We start from the raw sequence: 21580 nt of genomic DNA on the forward strand, positions 1-21580 counted from the left end.
GTAGCTCTGTACAGCCCAAGTGCTGGGATTAAAGGTGTACACCACTACCACCTGGCTAAAAGCCATCTCTTTGGGGGAAATAACATTTACCCTGAATGGAGTTTCAATGTAATTACGCTTTCTTGTGCACTAGAGATTGTATTACGCCAGAAAACCTCCCCACCCCGCAGTTGCACTATGTTTAAAATTTGTTGGGAATAAAGTGCCTACATCAGACTCTGGAAGTCTTACTCCAGGTTGATGAGGTCAGTTTTCATGCCCATCCCTTCAGAAGGGTTACTTCTTTTTTTCTGACACCTGCAGAGACCTCCTCTTTGGCTACTATTTATTTACTAGAAGTAAAATAATTTGTTTCTCTAAATTCTTTACGCCCCCACTTGGGGATCTCTATGACCACCATGAGAGAAATGAGCCAGTCAGCTGACAGTCTTGAACTGTTACCTTTTTTTTCTTTTTAGATTTATTTATTATGCACACACATACCTGAAGAGGGCACCAGATCTCACCATAGATGGCTGTGAGCCACCTCGTGGTTACTGGGAATTGAACTCAGGACCTCTGGGAGAGCAGTCAGTGCTCTTAACCACTGAGCCATCTCTCCAGCTCTCTCTCACCAGCTTTAACAATGGCCACAACCAAAGAAGGAAACTTAATCTGCTTCCCACCCTCTTGCTCTGAAACCTGTAAAAAGGACGCCACTCTGCCGTGTAGGCCTGAATGCTCCTCAGAGCCCCTTGATGCTGCAGTCTGTCTATGTCATTAATATTTTCTTCTAATTTTTTATTGAAAGGATAATCCGTCTTTGTATTCTCATTGAATCGTGAAACTAAAACCTTTTCAAACATCGCTATTGGGAAATGAATAAAAACACAACACTCAAATGGAAATTTTATATATGTATGCTTATATGTGTATGTATATAAACATATGTATGTATATATGTGTGTATATATGACATATGAGAAGTGTTTGTTTTCTATCAAAGATAGCTTGTTGGCAGATATCTGTGAGTTTGATCCCAGCCTGGTCCACATTCCAGGCCAAACAACACTACATAGTGAGACCTTGCCTCAAAAAATAAAATAGCCGGGCAGTGGTGGCGTATGCCTTTAAATCCCAGCACTCGGGAGGCAGAGGCAGGCGGATCTCTGTGAGTTCGAGCCCAGCCTGGTCTACAAGAGCTAGTTCCAGGACAGGCTCCAAAGCTACAGAGAAACCCTGTCTCGAAAAACCAAAATAATAATAATAGTATGATTACAATTTAAGCAAAACAAAAAGCCCAAAAGCAACTTACATGGTTGGTGAGAACTGGGAATTGAACCCCTTTGGTCTGCTGCTCAGAGCACAGGTGTATCTGATGTAGAGACAGTGTGTTGATTCCTCAGCAAATCAAACATAAAATTAACATATAGCGTAGAAAATTCTGGAAATTCTATTTCCTGAGTACATAACCAAAGAAGTGAATGCAAACAGGTAATATACACCTGGGTTCACAGCACCCTTGCTCAACAAAATCCACAAGAGGCCCTCGTTTGGCACTAGGCTCCTGCACTGAGCCCTTAGCTGACCAAACTTAGCAAAGGAGTCGGCCATACTCGGTTGTCAGGAATCAATGGAACCTAGGCTGTTGTCTCACCTTTGGGGAGAGGGTGGGTTTCCGTGAGCATGACAGGAGTTTGCTCTGCTCTGGTCCTTACAGAAAGCAACCTGGACGAACCCAGTGTCCCCACCGTTGTTTGTTTGTTTGTTTATTTTATTGTTCGTCTCTTGCCTTAGAAGAAAGTAATTTTGACAAGACCAGTCTTGTTTCTGCCTTTTTCTTTCTTTCCATTAGATCTAACTTCCTCTCTGTAAAACAGCCATCTGCTCAGTTCGTGGGATTATCTTATTTTGTGGAATGAAGTGTTGCCTAAACTAGAATTACAAGTAAATTTGGGTCTTTAGATTTAAATCTAGCAGCACAGTGGCCCCAGTGTCCACTGACAGGTGAGTGAACAGAATGAGGTGGCAATCCTGCCCCATGCCACCACATGAATGCACCTGGCAAACCTGGGGTAGAGAAGACCCTAGGACAGATTCCAAAGAAACAATGTTGTTGACCCTGGCTGCTGGGGAGGAACTGAAGAAAGTTCCCTGGACAGGGGCATTTCTGATTTTTATGGTAACGTGCTTTCAATCATGCAAAACACAAAACTGTAGGTCCATACACCATTGGTACACTCAACAGAATAAAATGGAAATTGTTTTATTACTTGTACTTGATCATACTTTATTATACATATCATAAAAAAATAAAGAAGTCGGACATGGTGGCGCATGCCTTTAATCCCAGCACTTGGGAGGCAGAAGCAGGCTGATCTCTGAGTTTGAGGCCATGCTGATCTACAGAGCGAGTTCCAGCACAGCCAAGGCTAACACAGAAAAACTTTGTTTGAAAAACAACAAACTCTTAGAGGGCTCAGGAGCGCCAGAGCCCAGCCTAGCCTCCACGGTGGAGGGACCAGAAGGACAAGGGCACTCAGATGGAGACAGGGGCACACCAACCAGGTGCACAGCAAGCACGACCGCAGGCAGCAGGCGGGGCTCCAGGAGGGCCGACGTTCTGCGGACCACTCGGTGTACAGTTCCGCCTTCCCAAGGGCTCATCAGGAGCGCACCATTGAGTCGCGGCTCCTAGAGGTGCCGGAAAAGGTTTCAGTCGCTGGCTGGCGTATTTCCGCTAGTGAGTTGAAGTCAGGGCGGCGCGCAGCCGAACTGACAACCAGAGCCGCAGGAGCTCGGCGGTCGTCCGGTGGCGTGCAGCTCTGGGCCGCCCTGCTCCGCGACGCTGCGCTTGCACTGTAGCGGACCGGACCCTGCACCCTTCAGATGCGCCCGCACCTCTCTGCCGCTGCTCCTCTGGAGGCTCGGCGCAAGTGTTGCTTCCGGCGGGCTCACCGCGAGGACCCTCCGGTGAGTACGGACGTTCGCGTCCACCTGGATCCCCACGACACTCGCGCTCGGGTTTCGCTCCGCTCGCTGGCACGGAGCTCGTGCAGCCCTCGGGCCTCTGTCGGCTCCTGCCCTCCAGGGTTGCAGTCCTCAGTTTTCGGTAGATTTCCCACGCTCCCCTGCGCTCAGTCTTCGAAGTCCAGCCAGGCTCGTGGCACCATTCAGGTGTTCAGATGAGGGGCAGTGTTCTCGTTTTATCAACACAGAGTGTGTGGTTGGCAGTCACTATCAGGACCCGAATTTCCCCGAACTTCGGGTCTTGCGGGTGTTTTCCAACCTGCAGGCTTGCAGGTCGTTTATAGATAAGAATGCAGACAATGCGTTTGTCGCCGACCAATTACGTCGCGGTGTCAAAGGTTGAATGCCCCTAGGCACAACTTTTGTGCTGTCTGTTAAAATAGTTTCCCAGTTATAGACGGGCTCTCGCTTTTGTAGTCTGGCTGGCCTCTAGTGCCAGGCTCGTTTGCCTCTGTCTCCTGGGTGCTAGGATTAGTGCGGCTTTTACCCTTATATAATGTTTTCCTCTTTTTACCGTTAGTTTGTAGAAGTTATTCTGGATACTACACGTTCTTTGGCAGAAAGATGTATTGGGAATGAAAGACCAGGATAAATCCAGACCCCCTAGCAGGAAGAGTAGAGCCAAAAATCTAGGTTAACCGGTTCAGTGACTTTGTTCCAGGAACTGGCTGACCACAAAGTTAGATTATAATCTTGAGAACAATCTTGAAAAACGGGAAGTTACCCCCTTGTGATTATCACTGGTATTTTCGGAATCTTCCAATGACGACCTCCCTACCCTCTTTGGGTTGTGGTTTCTTCCCTTAAATACCCCTTCTCCCAGCTACTCAGGGTCTCTCATGAGTTCTTGGGGGGAGGGTGTCATTTTATTCCGAGTCTTGAGTGAGAGTCTCCCAACTCCAGGATATTTCAGGAACATTTTCTCTAGCTTGCCTTTTCCTCTTCCTAACTCCTTTTTAAAGCCAGAAAATCTAAATTTTGCTGGTTTCATTAAATTTTGTAACTTTGTTTTGTTTTGTTTGGCTTGCTTTTTAAGTATCTGGAGCTATCTTTGACATAGCTGTGTTGGCAAAGTGGATGTAATGTTTAATTTCTTAACTTGACACAATGTAGAATCATTTGGGAAGACTGCCGCGTAAGAGATCCTTGAATTTAGGCTGGCCTCTAGGCCTGCCTCATAGCAATGGACTATAACTTGAAATTGTAAGCTAGTCGTGCCTTCCTTTGTCAGAATTTCATCGCAGCTGCAAATATGAAACTAGCACACCTGGCCTTGAGCTCTTTGGTTTTGAGATTGAGTCTCTGTAGAGAACAGCCATTGCCCTGGCTGTCCCGGAACTCACTCTGTAGACCAGGCTGGCCTCAAACCCAGAGATCCACCTGCCTCTGCCTCCTGAATGCTGGGATTAAAGACACATGCCACTACTCCTCAAATTTCAATTTAATTTTTAAATTAATTTTAAAGAGAATTTGTTTAGAGACAGGGTCTGTCTTTGTGGCTTTGGCTGGCCCAGAGCTGGCTCAGTAGACCAGCCTGGCAGACCCTATGGCCTCTGCCTTCCAAGCCCTGGGATTTGAGGTATGCACCACCACACCAGCAAAATCCATCTTTTTTTTTCTTTTTTCTTTCTTCTTTTTTGGGGAGGGGACATTTTCAAGCCAGGATAGCCTTGAACTCACAGAGGTCCACCTGCCTTTGCCTCCCAAATGCTGGGATTAAAGGTATGCGCCACCACCACCAGGCTATAATCCTTCTTTTTATTTCCTTTAGTGCTTTTCTCATAAAACATCTGTCATGACCCTTGTCTCTGGGAGGGGAAAAAAGAAAAAGAAAAACCATGTAACTGTTTATGGATTCCGTTTCTGATCATATTCTATTCCTTTGAGCTGCATGTCCATCTTTTGGGTTTAGGGGTGGGAGGATGCTTTTACCCACGTATGTTCTAGAGCCTCCTATGTAGACCAGGCTGGCTTTGAACTCAAGATCCACCTGTCTCTGCTTCCCAAATGCTGGGATTAAAGGCGTGCACCACTATACCCAGCTCATGTGTATTTAAAAATGACAGTACCTTAGATCTGTTGAGGTAATCAAATTGATTATAGTTTTGGTTTTCTCCTTAGTCCTATAAATTTAGTAGCTTTTCCTTGGGAAGCGTGACCAGACCTGTTCACTCTAGACAAGGAGGTGCTGATTATGTGAACTGTCAACTTGAGAGACTCACCTGGAAGGTGGGCCTCGGGCATGCCTTTGAGAATTTTTCTTTTTTAGTTTATTTTGAGACAATCTTTCTGTGTAGTCTTGGCTGGCCTTTGGCTCACAAAGATCTACATTCCTCAGCCACCACACCCAACTAGGGGGGAGTTTCTTCCTTCCTTTCTTTTTCTTTTCTCCTCTTTTTCTTTCTTTCTTCCTTTTTTTCTTCTTCTTCTTCTTCTTCTTTTTTTTTTTTTTAAAGACAGGGCTTCTCCGCATAGCCCTGACTGTCCTGAAACTTGCTTGGTAAACTAGGCTAGCCTCAAACTCACAGAGATCTGCCTGCCTCTGCCTCCTAAATACTGGGATTAAGGCATGAGCCTCCAGGTGGTGGTGGTAAGGATGTTCTTAATTGATTAGTTGTACCAGAAATATTTACCCCGAATGTGGGTAGCACCATTTCCCTATCTGGACCCTGGATCAAGTGGAAAGGAGAGGGATCACAGGCAAGCTTGGGATGGTGGCCTCCCCTCCTACTAGAGTTTAATGCTCTCGTAATCATTGCAGCACACCTACTTATTACTGTACTGCTTGTTTGTTTTGTTGTCCTGGTTACAGAATCAAGATTATCTCTTTCTTGACAGCAATGGCTGATCTGAAGGGAAGGTCATGCTGTGCCTGTAGCCAAACCATAACAGTGACTAATAATGGTTCATTTTCTTTTTTCCCTTTTGTTTTTTTTTAATTAATTAATTTGTTTTGTTTTTGTTTTTCAAGACAGGGTTTTTCTGTGTAGCTCTGGCTGTCCTGGAACTCGCAGGGTAGACCAGGCTGGCCTCAAACTCAAAGATCCAATTGCCTCTGCCTCTGAGCGCTGGGATTAAACTGTTTCATTTTCAAATGGCACAGAACAAATTAGAGGATTATATGCCCAGCCCAGTGAGGAGGTTTTCTGTGTCAGTAACTTTCCTCATTGCTGTGACAGAAGCAGCTCGGGGGAGGAAGAGGCTGTTTAGGCTCACAGTTTGAAGGGACACAGCCCATCGTGGAGGCAGGACCAGGAGCTGCAGACGGACAGATTGCATCCTTGGCCGGGAGGCAAAGATAATGCTGGCACTCAGCCGGCTGTCTTTCCCTTTTCCTGAGACTGGAACCACACCCATGGGATGATCGTGCACACATTCAGGGTTGGCTAGACTTGTGTGGGAACACCCTCACAAACACATCCATAGTGCTGTGTCTCCTAGGTGATTCTCTGAATATTGACCGTCACCGAGCTCTTTGCCTGCCCTACCCCTTCTCCCTGCACAGTGTAAGGGTTGTTAGCATGCTCTCTCTGACTCACGCTCTCTCAGTAGCAGGCAGTCCTGGAGCCATCTTTGTTCCAGCTGCCAGTGACTTTCAGAGATGTGGCCGTGCACTTCGGAAGGGAGGAGTGGGAGTGTCTCAGCCCCAAACAGAGGACCCTCTACCGGGACGTGATGCTGGAAAACTTCAGGAACTTCATCGAACTGGGTAAGGGCTGCATGTTAGTTTCTGGAGCCTGGTGGGTCCTGTATAAAGACCCCTGGACCACATCTGATCAAGGGCATCTCGGGGTAGCATGACTTCTTTCCTCAAAGAACTAACTATATTGGGCTTTGTGTCAGCGTGTGTATGCTCGTGTGTATGCTCGTGTGCAGATAGATACATGCACATTCCCATCTCCCTCCTGTAAGCCTCTCTCTCTGCCTCATTCCTGCTTGTAGGCAGCTTCTCCAAGGGATCTACAAGGGCTGACCGGGCTGCTGGGGTCATCTTGTGCTTCCCAGTGCTAGTCTGAGTCCTGGCTTTAACGTTGTCTTTTACACAAATCAGATACCATTTCTCACTTTTGAAAAGGATACCGTGGCCCTAGACCAGACCTTATTTCTCACCTGGAACAGTGGGATGAACCATGGGTTGAAGATTGGGACAGACTTGAGTTTCTAGAAGCACGAAAAGGTGTCTGCCCAGGTAAGCAAGATGGAGGGTGGGCTGGTGTTGGCCGACCATCCCATATTTCCTGGCACTGAGTAAGGCTACTTTTCCTACCCCAAGACAGACACAGTGGGAGAGTAGATGCTGAGTGCCTTTATTTATTTCTTTACTTATATATACAGTGTTTTGTCTGCCTGCATGCCAGAAAAGGGCATCAGATCTTATAGATGGTTGTGAGCTGCCATGGGGTTGCTGGAAATTGAACTCAGGACCTCTGGAAGAATAACGAGTGTTCCTAACCCTCTGAGCCATCTCTCCCGCCTGCAGAGCACTTTAGTTAGGGACTTTGGAGGTGCAGGAGTGGCATGTTTCTGCCATGAAGCTCTGATGGGAGGGACGTGTACATGCGCCAATGGACCCTTGTGGTGAGGTTGCTATGGAAATGGAGGTGTTTGAGAAAGGGAGGCAGTGTCCTATTGCTATCTGTGGGAAGTCTAGGAGCAGCTGTGATCTGACTGTGATAGCCATTTGGCAGAAGATATGTTCCAGGTTCGTGATACTGGGGCAGGTTCTCTATTTCACATGTGTTTGCTCATTTGTAAAACTGGGATAGAACCTGGCTTTTTCCTTCAGGTTCTATGGAGGGTCTTTTTGTTTGTTTGTTTTGCCTTGATAGGCATAGAACTCAAGGCCTTAGATGAGTGGTGGGAAGCATTTCTTGAGCTATATCTCTGTGCTGGGTTTTTTTTTTTTTACTCCACATCCTCCCAGAAGTTAAACAAAGTGGTTTTGTGTACTTGAGATAAACTGGGAGGGCCCCAGATTGTGTGGAGCCCCCAACTGGGGAGTGCCTCAGGCCTCTGTTTGCGGGAAGATATGGCTCATAGGGTGAACGGTTCTAATTTGCAGAGAGCCAGCTCTGAATGCCTGTCCCAGGTTCACTTCCATGGTAGGAATAAGGCCCGTTACTTGGACTGATGCAAGCTTAATGGGCTTTTGGTGGGTTTGGGGCCATTTAAACCTATTATGTTTCTTTTGTGCTGGAGCACCTGGCCCTGTCTTCCACTATCTGAGTCAGGTGAACATTGGGTTCACTTTAAGTCTTGTTAGTTTAAGCTCATCTGTATGCACTGAACACATTTTCTTCATAATTCATGTCGTTTTGATTCCCTCAGTAGATTGAGTTGGTTGACACTTGATAGCTTTTTCTTCATCTTTGGTTGGGTAGCTGCTTTGTGAGCTGACTTGTCGCTGACCCAGTTCCGTGTAAATGTGTCTGTTCTTCCACAGGAGGCAGAAAGTCCGTGGATCCTAAGAGACCCCGTGACCTGGCTTCTGCTCATGAGAGGGCCCATCCACAGACAGGAGCCAAGAGAGGGCCTGCCTTGAAGAGTGTCCTGGCATCGGGTAAGGTGAACCTTCCCAGAGCCACCCCTGGGAAGGAAGTGCACGGACAGGATGCTTTCCAAAACCAGGTGTGTGGAAAATCCTGCAAGAAGCAACCAGGCCTCACAGAGCAGTGCAAGAACGGTGCAGGGGGACAGCCCTTCATCTGTAGTACGTGTGGGAAGGCACTGAGCTGCTATAGCCGGCTGGCTGCTCACCAGACAGTACACACCGGAACCAGGTCCTTTAAGTGCTTTGAGTGTGGCCGGACGTTCCGCTGGGTTTCAAACCTTCTGCGCCACCAGAGAAATCACACAAGTGAAAAGCCCTTTGGCTGTGAGGTGTGTGGACAGGCCTTCAACTGGAAGGACCGCCTAACACAGCATCGCAAGATCCACACTGAACACAGTCCATATGTGTGCAGTGACTGCGGGAAGGCCTTCAAACAGAAGTCAAACCTCCTCCGGCACAAACGCGTTCACACTGGAGAGAGGCCTTTCTACTGCGACAGCTGTGGGAAGGCCTTTCGTACCAAAGAGAACCTCAGCCACCACCAGCGGATTCACAGCGGGGAGAAGCCCTATACCTGTGACGAGTGTGGGAAGGCCTTCCGGTGGCCCAAGAGCTTCAGTATCCACCAGAGGGTCCACCTGGCAAAGAGATTCTACGAGTGTGAGCACTGTGGGAAGGGCTTCCGCCACCTGGGCTTTTTCACGCGGCATCAGAGAACTCACAGGCGTGGAAAAGTATAAAGGCGCCTGGAGGCAGCTGGGCCTTCCCTGAAGAACTGTGGCCGGGGTTCTAAAGCCTAGCAGCCATGTATGTGGTCCTTGAGTGAACCGTTTGTAGCTCCCTGAGTCTGAGGAAGTTTTGCCAGGAAACTGACACAGGGAAGGGAATCTCTGTGGTATGCAGGCAGAGCCGGTGGCAGCTCTGGCCATGTCAGCTGAGAAATTTGCCCTTGTCCTGAGTGTTACCTGTGTGCACTTTAACTCCTTTCTCTTCTCGCTCTTTCACTGCGTCTCCTGTTTGTGGAAGGGAGGTTTGAGGCTTGAGCAGAAATAAAGCTTACTTTTGGAGCTGCCAAGCTGGCCCAATGGGTAAAGGCACGGGCTGCCAAGCCTGAGTTTGCTTCCCAGGCACTCATGTGGTCGGAGGAGAGAACCAAATGCTGTAAGTTGTTCTCTGACTCCCTGCAGCCCATGTATGCATACAGACACACAACAAATACATAATAAATGAAAAAAACAACAAAACAAAACCTCTTCAGCCTCAGCAAGTGGCCATAGAATGCCTTTATTAAAGGGCAACAAAAAGACCGGGATTCACCCTGGGGAACCTAGTGTGTGGGTGTGTGGGGAAGCAGCTGCGAACTGGACAGGACCGCATGGGGAGTAGAAGTTTGTTAAGATATCCCTGGCACTGTGTCTCCAGCAGAGATACCAGATTTTTGGTTCTATTTATTTGGTTTTATTAAAGTATAACCAGAGACTTACCTCACAGTTGTGGGCACCTAGGTAAGCCCTTGCTTCAGTTGTGGTTGTCTTTCTGCATAGAGTTGTCCCAGTGTCGGGCAGGGAGGGGCAGCTGGATGCTTCTCGCTAGTCCTGTTTGTCTGCACAGGACCATGGGCTGTTGAGTTGGCTGCCGAGCTGGGCACCTTCAGGAATGAGACCCCACTACACGATCACAGTCTGTGGCTCTGTGAGCAACTCAACCCTCAACAGTAAATAGAAACTCATTTTTAAAAATACAGCATAAAGTCTCCTGCCTCCACAGTAGAGTCAGGCGGGTTCTTCAGTTCCCCAGGTGGAGCTCATGGGCACAACTCTGCATTTAGCGGAGTTCAAGGGACCAAGGACTTGTCAGCACTGTAAGTGACGTTAGCTTTATCTCTAGGTCTGATAACAGATAATATTTTTGAAAAATTCCAGGCGGCTGGAGAGAGAGCTCAGCAATTAAATGCACTGGCTGCTCTTCCAGCTCAAACGTCAGCACCCAATGACAATCTACTATAGTCTGTAGCGCCAGTTCCAGGGGACACAGCATCCTCTGTAATGGAGTTTTCTTTGGGTCACCAGCTCACATAAAATGACACAAGACTTACAATTATGAAAGCTTGGCCTATGGTTTAGGCTTGTCCCACTAGCTCTTTTTTTAAAAAATAATTTATTTAATTTTATTTTATGTGTGTCAGATTCCCTGGAACTGGAGCTACAGACAGTTGTGAGCTGCCATGTGGGTGCTGGGAATTGAACCTGGGGCTTCTGGAAGAGCAGCCAGTGCTCTTAACCACTGAGCCATCTGTCCAGCCCCTCTACTAACTCTTTTTTTTTTTTGGGATTTTTTCGAGACAGGGTTTCTCTGTAGTTTTTGGATCCTGTCCTGGAACTAGCTCTTGTAGAGTAGGCTGGCCTCAAACTCACAGAGATTCCGCCTGCCTCTGCCTCCCGAGTGCTGGGATTAAAGGTGTGTGCCACCACTGCCCAGCTTTTACTAGCTCTTATAACTTAAATTAATCCATTTATTTTAATCTACTAATATATTTTAATTTATTTTGCTTCATGACTTTTTACCTCTTTTCCACCTTGCATCTCCTATTTTTTATCCATGTCCTCTAGCATCTCTCTCGGGCCAAACCTCCTGCCTAGCTACTGGCCATTCACCTCTATATTAAACTAATCTTAAGGAGCTTTAGCAAAGACACATCTTCACTGTACAAAAGATTATTCCACATCTCCCACTTTTTTGTCTAAACAGTTTTAGCTCTAACACAGTAAAACTATCTACAATAAGAATAATTATCAGTTAAGAATTACATTTACTGCTGATGGATTAATCAAACATATATTTTGAAAATGCCTTGACTTCAAAATTTAAGCATGTTACTCTGTTTTGTTTTAGTTACCACAGGAAATGAGAGGCTGTGGATTTATTCTGGGCTAAGAAAAATCAGGTTTGATCAAGGAAGACCACCTGAGAAATCTCCAATAGGAGCAGATGGCCCAGATGTCTGAGTTCTACATCCAGAACAGATTCAAGACTGCTGGCTGAGATAATCAAGCCTCACAGGATACGCCAGTCATGACTTGATCATAATTCTAAATTTTTTTTTAGGTCCCCATAAGATTATCAGCGCCTCCAATCAGCAGGAAGTAGCCTGGGAAACAATGCCCACATTCCCCAAAAATGGACTATGGATATTTTCCTTTGTTTAGAATATTGGTTACAAGTTGTTATGGATAATGGTCAGGAGAAAAGCTTAACAAAGGATATTAGATTCAGAGTTCTTATTTTAAAGGGGGGGGGAGTGCTGTGGGACAATGGTCTTTTATCCTGTCACTTGTATTATTTTTAATAAAATCCTGATTGGTCAGTAGCCAGGCAGGAAATATAGGCGGGGTGACTAGGCAGGAAGTAGAGGTGGGCAACGAGAATTCTGGGAAGAAAGAAGTTTGAGTGACCCAGCTGCAGAGGAAGCAAGATGTGACTGCCTCACTGAAAAAGGTACCAAGTCACGTGGCTAACACGAGTATTATGGGCTAATATAAGAGTAAATAAGAAGTCTCAGATACTAGGCCAATCAGTTTATAATTTAAAAAAAATGCATTTACAATGTCTAGTCCATTTGCATTTGGCAAAATTAGGATATTCCATTACCTTTCCAATCTTTTTTTTAATATTTATTTATTATGTATATAGTGTTCTGGGCACCAGATCTCATTACAGATGGTTGTGAGCCATCATGTGGTTGCTGGGAATTGAACTTGGGACCTCCGGAACAGCAGTCAGTTCTCTTAACCTTTGAGCCATCTCTCCACCTATCTTTCCAATCTTGAGTCCAAAGTTTTGTGCCTAATTCACTTACTATCCTAGCGTGTTACCAACCCAAAATTATTTTTAGACTCAAAACATTTCCTTAGACAAACAACTTTATACACTTTACATCTTTTTTTTTTAGTTTTTGAATTTGTTAACAAGGAAGACTGTAACTATAACTATCTAGTCCTCAACCCCATCAGAGACCCGGGGGATAAAATATCACCTGAGTAAGCAGGAAGTGCAGAGCAAACAACTTCCAAAACTATAGCAATGACAGAGACAGCTGTCTCTGCCTGGACAGTCACCCAAGTCACTCTAACATTGAGGCATCCATCTTCAACCTACAGGCCTAGAGTATCTGAAAGACATTTCTGTGAAGCAGGAATCTGAAGAACTTACCTACTTTGCCTTGGCAAAGTTTGGCAGTTGTATGTTTTTGTCCTGTTTGTCCAGTTTGTCCAGAATTCTGTTAGCAGTTGAGACAAGGGCAATTTCTTTGCCCAGGAGCTAACCTTGCCACAAAGGAATTCAAACCCCATATGGAGTTTCTTTGATACCTGTCATTTCTCCTTTGAAGTAGAGGCCATATTCTGTAGATCTTTGAAGACCATCTATCTATTTGAAATATATTTCTGACCTTGAAAACATAGCTAACATGACTAAGTTATAGATGACTACTAACCTGTCTTTATTGTCCTAAATAGCTTTCAAGAACTAAAACTTTACATTTTTAAGTGTGCTGCATAGGTACAATACCTTAAACAAGAGTAGAAATTATATATATCACAAAATAACCTTAAATTTGTATCAATATATAAGAATCCATACCAATGTAAAATATTTGAGAATAGTGGTTGTTTAAAAGTAGACTTAACAATCCACTCTTTATCTCATCATTTCTGTAGTTTATCCACCTCTTTCTCTTCAGAAAGTGATCCCTGAATCTAATCTGTTTTGTTTAGCTTTCTCCATGACCTTGACCATTAACAATTTGTTATCAACCCCCACCCTAAATGAGGACAAACATTCATAACCAATAATCACCCACCCCACCACTTGGGAATGTGGGCATCATGGTCTCTAGACTGCTTCCTGTTGTTTGTGGGTGATGGCATCTTTAGGAAATCTGAGAAAATTGGGATAATGGTCAAGTCCTGGGAAAACCTGCCATAACAATTGTCCAGTCTGATAAATGGGAAACCACAAGGCTTATCTGAAGCCCTGCTTTGAATAGTCTGTGAGGCTGGACCATCTCAGCCAACAGCCTTGAAGCTGTTCTGGATGCAGAACTCTGAGGGAACTGCAACAGAGGCATCCTGAGAGGCTGGATCACCCGGGCCACCTGTTTGTATTGGCATCTGCTCCCCTTGCTCTTTAAACAAACTTTCAAAGGTAACATACTTTATCTGTGGACTGTTGTACACAAGTCAGCCAAAGATGACTTTTTTGTTTTATTTTTGAACAGGCAAAATATACATCACCTGCTTGTTTTTCTAGATTTATTTCTTTGTCTGTAACCAAGATTTCAGGGGGCCCCCCCTCACCCCTTATCTAACTTGATCTCTGTCAACCTTGAATGAATCTAGCCTTTTGTTTTCTTTGGAAACAAAAGCATAACCTCTTCCCCAAAGCAATACATTTTCTGACTTTCATTTTGAAGCCAAGGCATCCCTAAAGTCTGTAAAGGCTGGTTGAATTCTGCAGTCCCTTCCATAGTCCAGTGTCTGTCGGTAGCCACTGTACTCTGTTCACTAGCATTCAAAAATTCAAAATTAGCAAAGCACATCTAAGGTCCAAACTTCCTGTGTTATGTTTTCCATCCTTGCATGTTTTTTTTTTTATTTTTAAAGACTTCATTATTTTAAATTTTTTTTCAATGACTGTTTATGCCTATTTTTTCTTTGTTCAGGATCTAAGCACATTTTTAAACATACTGTATTTTTTTTAGATGTGTTTTGTGTCTGGACCTGGCTTTATTAAGCACCTGTGGTGTTTCCTGGCCACGAGAGACAAATCTTAAGCTGCCATGTCAGCTGCTGCATGACTCAGCATACAGTATGGTGCTGGCACATGGCACTGGTGACTGGCTCCAGACTACAGGCCATGCCTTGGTATGCAGCCAAGCAGCAGCCCACTTGAGAGACTGAAGGACAAAGAAGCTACATCTGAGTCCTTGTTGAGAACTTTACTTTCCCAGGACCTGTTTAAATATTTGAGCCCCATATTGGGCTCCATATATCACAAATTTTTCTTTGGGTCACCAGCTCACAAAAAAATGACAGATTCTTATTAATTATGAAAGCTCAGCCTATACCTTAGGCTTGTCTACTAGCTCTTATAACTTAAATTAACCCATTTATATTAATCTATATTTTGCTTCATGATTTTTTGCCTCTCTTCCATCTTGCACCTCCTGTTTCCTCTCCGTGTCTTCCGGCGTCTCTCTCAGGCCTGGATTCATCTCCTCCTCCTCTCTCTCTGCCTGGAAGTCCTGCCTAATCTCTTCCTGCCTAGTTCTTTATTTAAACTAATCAGGAGGCTCCTTGGCAAAGATACATCTTCACAGTGTACAAAAAGATTATTCCACAGCAACCCTCTTCTGGTCTCTGGGGGGACCAGGCACACATGTGGTGTACAGATATTCATGCAGGCAAAACAAAACACCCATTCACCTAATTTTTAAAAGTTACAGTTAGTGGTGGCACACTCCTTTAATCCCAGCACTTGGGAGACAGAGGCAGGCAGATCTCTGTGAGTTCAAGGCCAGCCTGGTCTACAGAGCGAGTTAGAGGACAGCCAGAGCTAGAGAGAGACACCCTGTCTCAAAGTTCCAGTTAAAAAATGCACATGGACTTGGAGTTGAAAGGAAATGGGAAGCAGAAGATCAAATTCTGCTGGGAAGTTCTGAGCCACGGCACACAGGAGATGACAGCAGAAAGCCCCATGAATCAGGTGGCCTTGATTTTAATAAGCTACCCTGAGTTGTGGTTTTGTTTATATTGGGGGGAGGAGTTGAGACAATCCTGACTGTCCTGCTTTGTAGACCAGACTGGCTTCGAACTCACAGAGATCCTCCTGCCTCTGCCTCCCAAGTGCTAGGTTTAAAGGCGTGTTCCATCATGCCCAGCATCTAAGCTGTTTTGTTTTTACGATTTTCAAATCTAGATGTATAGATGGTTGAGAGCTCTAAGGGTGCTGGGAACAGAACCCAGGTCGTCTGTCAGAGCTGTAAGTGCCCTTACCCATGACCCATCATTGTTCCAGTTTTAAAGACTTATTTAGACCAAGCCTGTCTTTGAACTCGTAAAGCTGAGAGGGATCGCAGGACTGATCCTCTTTCTTCTACCTCCCGAATGCCAAGATTATAGTTGTGCAGCCCCATACACCTGGTTTTATGCAGTGCTGGGGATCAAACCTAGGACTCAATGCGTGCTAGGTAGACACTATAGCAACTCAGCTACATCCCCAGTCCCGTAAAAAGTAGTTTTTTTCAACCATGGCAATGTGAGCAGAGTTTGGGTTTTGTTTGCATGAAGGAACTGGAAGTTGTTAGCTGAGTGAGTGAAGTTTCCATAATTCCTTATTTTAAGTTAATTTGTACACACTGACCATTCAAAGTTAGTCTGTGCTGGAGACCGTGACAAGATACCACAGACTGGCTGAAGCAGAAACTATTCTCCTCAGATCTGGAGGCTGGGAGATCAGAATGGCAGCATCTAGCTTTCTGATGAGAGCTCTTCCTGGCTTACATGAAGGGAGCTGGAGTCTTATTTTTCCTTCTTACAAAGGTGCTGATCCCACTGGGGCCCCACCTGTGTGATTCACCTGTTCAAGACCCCCCACATCTGCATTCATGCCATTGAGTTTGTAGTTCCATCACGGGAACTGTTAAGTCCGCAGCAGTTTGGGCTTCTCCAGGTCAGGAGCCACTGAATGGAGCACCCTCTAGTACGCAGATGACCTTCCCCGTCTTTCTACTGTACAAGCTTGGATAAACAAACCTGTGTGTTTGACTTCCACCTAAGGGCTGCCAGGTGTCCACGCCCAGTAGGTGGAGTTGAGAAGGCCTTTCCTTGGTGGGTGTGGTCACAGAAAGGCCTGCCCTTGGAGTTCACTGCCTTGTCTGTGGGGAGTGGGGCACTTGGACTTGAGTGGTTTGCAGTCCTAGAGATTGAGCCTAGCTAGAGGCAGGCAAGTTCTCAACTGCCTCCCCAGCTTTACATTGTCCGGGCTGATCTTGAACTTTCCATTCTCCTGCCTCAGCCTCCCAATTCGCTGGCTTTACAAGCTTGTACCACCAGACCCTACAAACTTGAGTTTTGGGTGACTTTCCAGAACAAGCTGGCCTTTGCCTGGTTTGGCTTAGTGTGTGTGTTCACATATGTGTGGATATATCTGCAAGTGGGTACAGGGTGTGTTTGTGAAGGTCAGAGGCAGACATCAGTGGGACCTTTTTCTTTTTCTTTTTTTTCTTTTCTTTTTTCTTTTGAGACGGAGTCTTTGCTGAGCCTGGAGGTTTTTTATTTCCATTGTTCAAATGGAAATTGCTCAGGAAGTTTAGGCTATCCGGCTATCCACTGCTCTGTGACACTCCCTCCCGTTTAATAATGAGAAGCGGCAGCGGGCCGCTTCCCTCCTGGCTCCCATCTGCCCTTGCCTGTCTAGCTTAGCCCCCGGAATAATTACACAGAAACTGTATTCATTTAAACACTGCCTGGCCCAGTAGTTCCAACCTCTTATTGGCTAACTCTCACATCTTGATTCAACCCATTTCTAATAAATCTGTGTATCACCACGAGCTCGTGGCTTACCAGGAAAGATTCAGCATGCCTGACAGGGCAGCTTCATGGCAGGCGGCTCTCTCTGACTCCGTTTTCTTCCTCCCAGAATTCTGTTCTGTCTTCCCCGCCTACCTGAGTTCGCCCTATCAACTAGGCCAAGGCAGTTTCTTTATTCAACCAATGAAAGTAACACATGACAGAAGACTCTCCTACACGCCTGTGAACTGATAAGCATGTGCCACGATGCCTGGCTTTTACGTGGGTGCTGAGGGATGCCAACTTCAAATCGTCCCAGCACTTTACCCACTGAACCGCCCCCAGGCCCGCAAACCTGGTGCTGAGCCTCCATAATGCTTACACTCCATGACAGTTGTGTGAAGCATGAAGTTAACTGTGACAGAACTTAGCCGTGAACTGCGAGCTATTTGCTAATTGTTGTCTGTTGGCCAGAGCAGGCAGTCCTGGTGCTTGGTTGTTGGGGGCTGTAGACCCCCAGACCCTAAATTTCTTGTAAACAACTTGTTTTCCCTGGCTCTGAGCAGCCTGCAGCTGCTCTGAGCACGAGACCTTGATGACAGGGGAGTGGTTTCTGGTGGGCCTGCAACTGAACAATCCCGAGAGCTGGGGCGTGGGCAGAGCCCTATATAAGCTGCCCCTGAGCACAATAAAGTTGGCATTCTTGTACCAAGAATGACCCATGTCCCCGTGTGTCCCTGTCTGTTTGTGTGCCTAGTTCCCGACTTGTGTACCATAGAGCACAGAGCAACATAGCTTTTTACGCTTGGTTTCAGTTTTGTCCAGTTGACAGCCAAGACATGGCCAGCCTGCTTCCTTTACCCTGCCACCTCTGTCCTGCCACCACTAGAGAGTTATCGGCCATTGTGGATAAGTATTGTGCCCCTGACTGCTCTGAGACACTTCCTCCATCCTGTCACTTCGGAAGCTTCTGGCAGTTGGTCTGGGGACAGTGAAGACAGCAGCACTCAGAGTGGCCTCATCTCACTACCTTCTTTGTCTCACGGGGTCTCACTGGGTGTTTGAAAGCAGATGAGTGGCCAGCAGGGTCCTCTAGCCACATTAGCCCTGGAGGTATGGTGCGTGTGGGGCTGCTTGGTTGTCCTATGAGACCAGCAGATGGCAGGGCTCTGCCTGTGACTATGATCTCAGGCAACACGCTGACCAGCAAGCTATAAACCATGTGGCACTCACTGGTTTCCTTGACCCAGGTGTCTAACCAAGGTTATTAACACAAAGCACCCTAAAATGCCATGCCAATTCTTTGCTTGTCAAGTCTAGCTGATCAAAGAACAACGTCTTGCAGCTCGTCTCACCAGGCAGGGTGTCCCCGACCTCTGGTCACAGTCTTACACCAGAAACCTTGAAACTTTGCGTTGCCATGGGAAATGGCTCTGCCCTTAATGCTTACCCAAGGAATGTGCTATGACCAATGAGATGTGACCCTTGTGACGTTTCTGTATTGCTTCAAACCTCCCGTAGAAAGTGTTTCTGAAGCTAGATGGAAAGAGAAGCAAGGAGAAATGAGACAGAATTAGAAAAAGATTTAGAACTATAGAATTGGAACTAAGGAGTTAGAGCTAAGAAATGATAGACAATTAGGACAAGAGAATTAGAATCAAATAAGAATAAAAGAAAATGGCCCTCAAATCCTGTATGAAGTTATTATAGACATCTTGCAATCCTCGCTCCTAGGAAGTGTTTCTCTGAGTTACCTGAGTAGTGGCCTGGGAGTTAGACTTCCAGACTGCTAAAGACAGGACAATGGGTTGCAAGATGTGATCTAGGAAAGGGACATAGCTAGCTACAGACACCTTTGGGACGAGTGACAAAATCTAATTGGCCAGTATGATTTTGCTGATAGTATTTTCTCCAAGGTGACTGTGTTTTTGTTATTGGGTTGTTTTTGTTGTTGTTGTTGTTTGTTTTGTTTTGTTTTTTCGAGGCAAGGGTTCCTCTGTGTAACAGCCCTAGTTGTCCTGGAACTAGCTCTTATAGAGCAGGCTGGCCTCAAACTCACAGAGACCTCCCGGCCTCTGCCTCCCAAGTGCTGGGATTAAAGGTGTGCACCACCACCACCCAGCTGTGATTGTGTTTTGAAGAAATATTGGACAGGACTGACAATGTAGCTCAGGTTTGTTTATCGTGCATATGACCCTGGTTCAACCCCAGTACCAGAAGAAACAGGTCAAAGTTCTATCCAGTAAACACACAGGGATGTATTTAAAATAAGGGGCATAACTGTCTCCAGTAGAATCCCGGATGACTCAAGGTACCAAACATAACACGTATCCCTATTCATCCAGATGTGTGGCAATTGGAATTCCCAGATAATTCTTGCAGTCTTCCCTAAATTGGAAAATAAATATTTTAAATGATTGGGAAAACCCTGGTAGGTTCTCCTGTGGTGATGACGACACAATCTGCTCTCTTCTGCATAAATTCCCTTAAATCACACTACCCTACTTCCCCTGCGCACAGCCCAAGCCAGCCTTGCTGGCTCCCTACCCAGGTTGGCTGTTGGTGGAAGGACATCGAAATCCAGCAGACAAGGAGACATCAAACTCCCTTGTAACTTACATGGCAGGCCTCTGAACACCTGAAATATAGGGGCGGTGAACCAGAGCATCATAAGGTTTATTTTACACTTTATTAACATCTTTATGTATGTACCAGGAAAGCTTTCAGGGTATGTCTCTCCCACCCCATGGTCCTACTAGCCTCTTCCCATCGTGGGTTCAGGTTTGCTCCAGTACAACTTCTGTGTCATCATAGGTGTTTGCTGTCTCTTCCAGTGGTGGGCTGAGAGGAACCCGATCCTGGGACAGATTGGAGAGAAGCCTGGAGCCAGACTTTGCAGAGGTGTCAGTGTCTTGAGAGTATTCACGAATGGAGGGCTGTGGAGAGATCCTGGAGTTCTCGCGCGATCGCGGCTGAAAGACAGAAGTAGCGGACGATACGGCCATGGATGCAACCCTTGAGTTCTTTCCTGACTGGACCAGAGACGAGATCTGCGAGCCCCGTTGCGAGAGACTCAGTGATGGGACTCGGGATCCCTGATGTGATGAACCCACGGGAGCAATCACAGACCCAGCCCTCAGAGACGGGACCAGAGAAGAATCATAGGATATTACAGAAGAAGTCTTGGACATTCGGTGTGACTGGGCCACCGATGGGGTGCGGGAGGCCACATGTGATTGGCCAAGAGTTGTAAGGGATGATTCCACCGGGGAGTCAGGTGACTCGATAAGCAAGTCAGGTTGGTGGGTTTGGGACGGATGCCAGAGTGGAGGCCCCCCGGGGCCCCTGTGCAGCCAGCCATGCACGCGCTGCAGGTTCCGCATGTTCTCGTGATCCCTGTGCAGCTGCTCCCGCTGCTCTAGCAGCTGTTGTCTCAGGTCCTTCAGTAACTGGCCTCGGTGGAGAAGCCTCAGGAGTTCAAGTCGGAGACGCCCATTGTCCATCTTGATGGCCTGTGTGTGAGCAATGAGGGCACGCGCCGCCTCCCGCTCTGAGCGGCGCGTCAGGGAGTGCACGTGCAGGCGTGCCTCGCGCTCAAAAGCAGCCTTGTCATCCAGGAAGCGTCGCTTCACCCGGTGGAGGAGCTGCGTGTGCTCCACGCGCATGTGCAGCAGCTCGCGCTCCAGGGTCCGGATTCGTGCCAGCTGCTCCAGCTGCAGTTCCTGTAGCGGGGGACTCGGGATGAGCGGACCGGTGGGAGCGCGCCCATCCCTCTCGACCCCTCCCGGTCCGCGGGGGCGCGCTCACTGGCCTTGTAGGGCTGCAGCTCCAGCACCTGCTGGGTCATGTTTTCCGCGCGCGTCTTCATTTCCAGCAGCTGTGCACGTACCCCGTTCTCGCGCCCTTGGTAAAGCGACGCCAGCTCGGCTCGTTGCCACCGGATCTGTGCCAGGTCCACGCGGTTCTGGTCCTCAAGGCGCACGATGGTGTTGGCGCAGCGCTGCGTGTGCGCGCTCATATAACTGGCGAAAAGCCGGTTTTCATCGCGCAAGCGCAGCGCCTCGCTGTCCAAGAACTTATTGTTCTGTAGCACCTCGTCCACCCGCTGCTCACAGGACACCAGTTCCTCTGAGAGCATTGAGTACTCGCGTTGCAGGTACTGCGCGCGCTCGGAGAGTGGGGCCTCAGCGTTCTCGCCCGTCTGCTTGCGCCCAGCGCTTGGTCCGCGCTTCTTCTTGGGAGCCATGGCTTGAGGCTGGGGCCAACTGGACTCATGAGAGCACCGTGCCCCACCGGCTCCCTCAGCTCAGCTAGCCCCCTTCCTTACCCCTAAAATTCTGGAGAACTACACCCTAGGTTCAGGGATGCGTCTTCAGTTCATACGATTTAGAGCAGTCAGGATTAGAGATCAGAAAACATTGTGTCCAACCTGTACCTGAGGGCTCCCTCCAGA

The 21580-nt window shown here is 46.9% G+C and overlaps 2 protein-coding genes across 3 annotated transcripts; one reads left to right on the forward strand and one right to left on the reverse strand.

Moving 5' to 3' along the window:
- Positions 1–2712: 2712 nt before the first annotated feature.
- Znf707 (zinc finger protein 707) lies at positions 2713–10784 on the forward strand. 2 transcript variants are annotated; one of them, XM_075959577.1, is made up of 4 exons: positions 2713–2952; positions 6562–6718; positions 7085–7198; positions 8453–10783. In XM_075959577.1, exons 1-4 carry the CDS (start codon positions 2869–2871, stop codon positions 9298–9300), a joined length of 1203 nt encoding a protein of 400 aa, XP_075815692.1. In that variant the 5' UTR covers positions 2713–2868; the 3' UTR covers positions 9301–10783. The 2 variants fall into 2 exon arrangements, with proteins under 2 accessions (XP_075815692.1, XP_075815693.1); XM_075959578.1 differs by having other exon boundaries at positions 2714–2952; positions 6559–6718; positions 8453–10784.
- Positions 10785–19736: 8952 nt separating this feature from the next.
- On the reverse strand, positions 19737–21373 carry Ccdc166 (coiled-coil domain containing 166). Its single transcript, XM_075963499.1, has 2 exons — positions 20939–21373; positions 19737–20849 (listed from the first exon to the last, which is right to left on the reverse strand). Exons 1-2 carry the CDS (start codon positions 21371–21373, stop codon positions 19905–19907), a joined length of 1380 nt encoding a protein of 459 aa, XP_075819614.1. The 3' UTR covers positions 19737–19904.
- Between the last annotated feature and the right edge of the window lie 207 nt (positions 21374–21580).

Source organism: Microtus pennsylvanicus, chromosome 2 (assembly GCF_037038515.1).
Source record: "Microtus pennsylvanicus isolate mMicPen1 chromosome 2, mMicPen1.hap1, whole genome shotgun sequence".
NCBI classification, from domain to species: Eukaryota; Metazoa; Chordata; class Mammalia; order Rodentia; family Cricetidae; genus Microtus; species Microtus pennsylvanicus.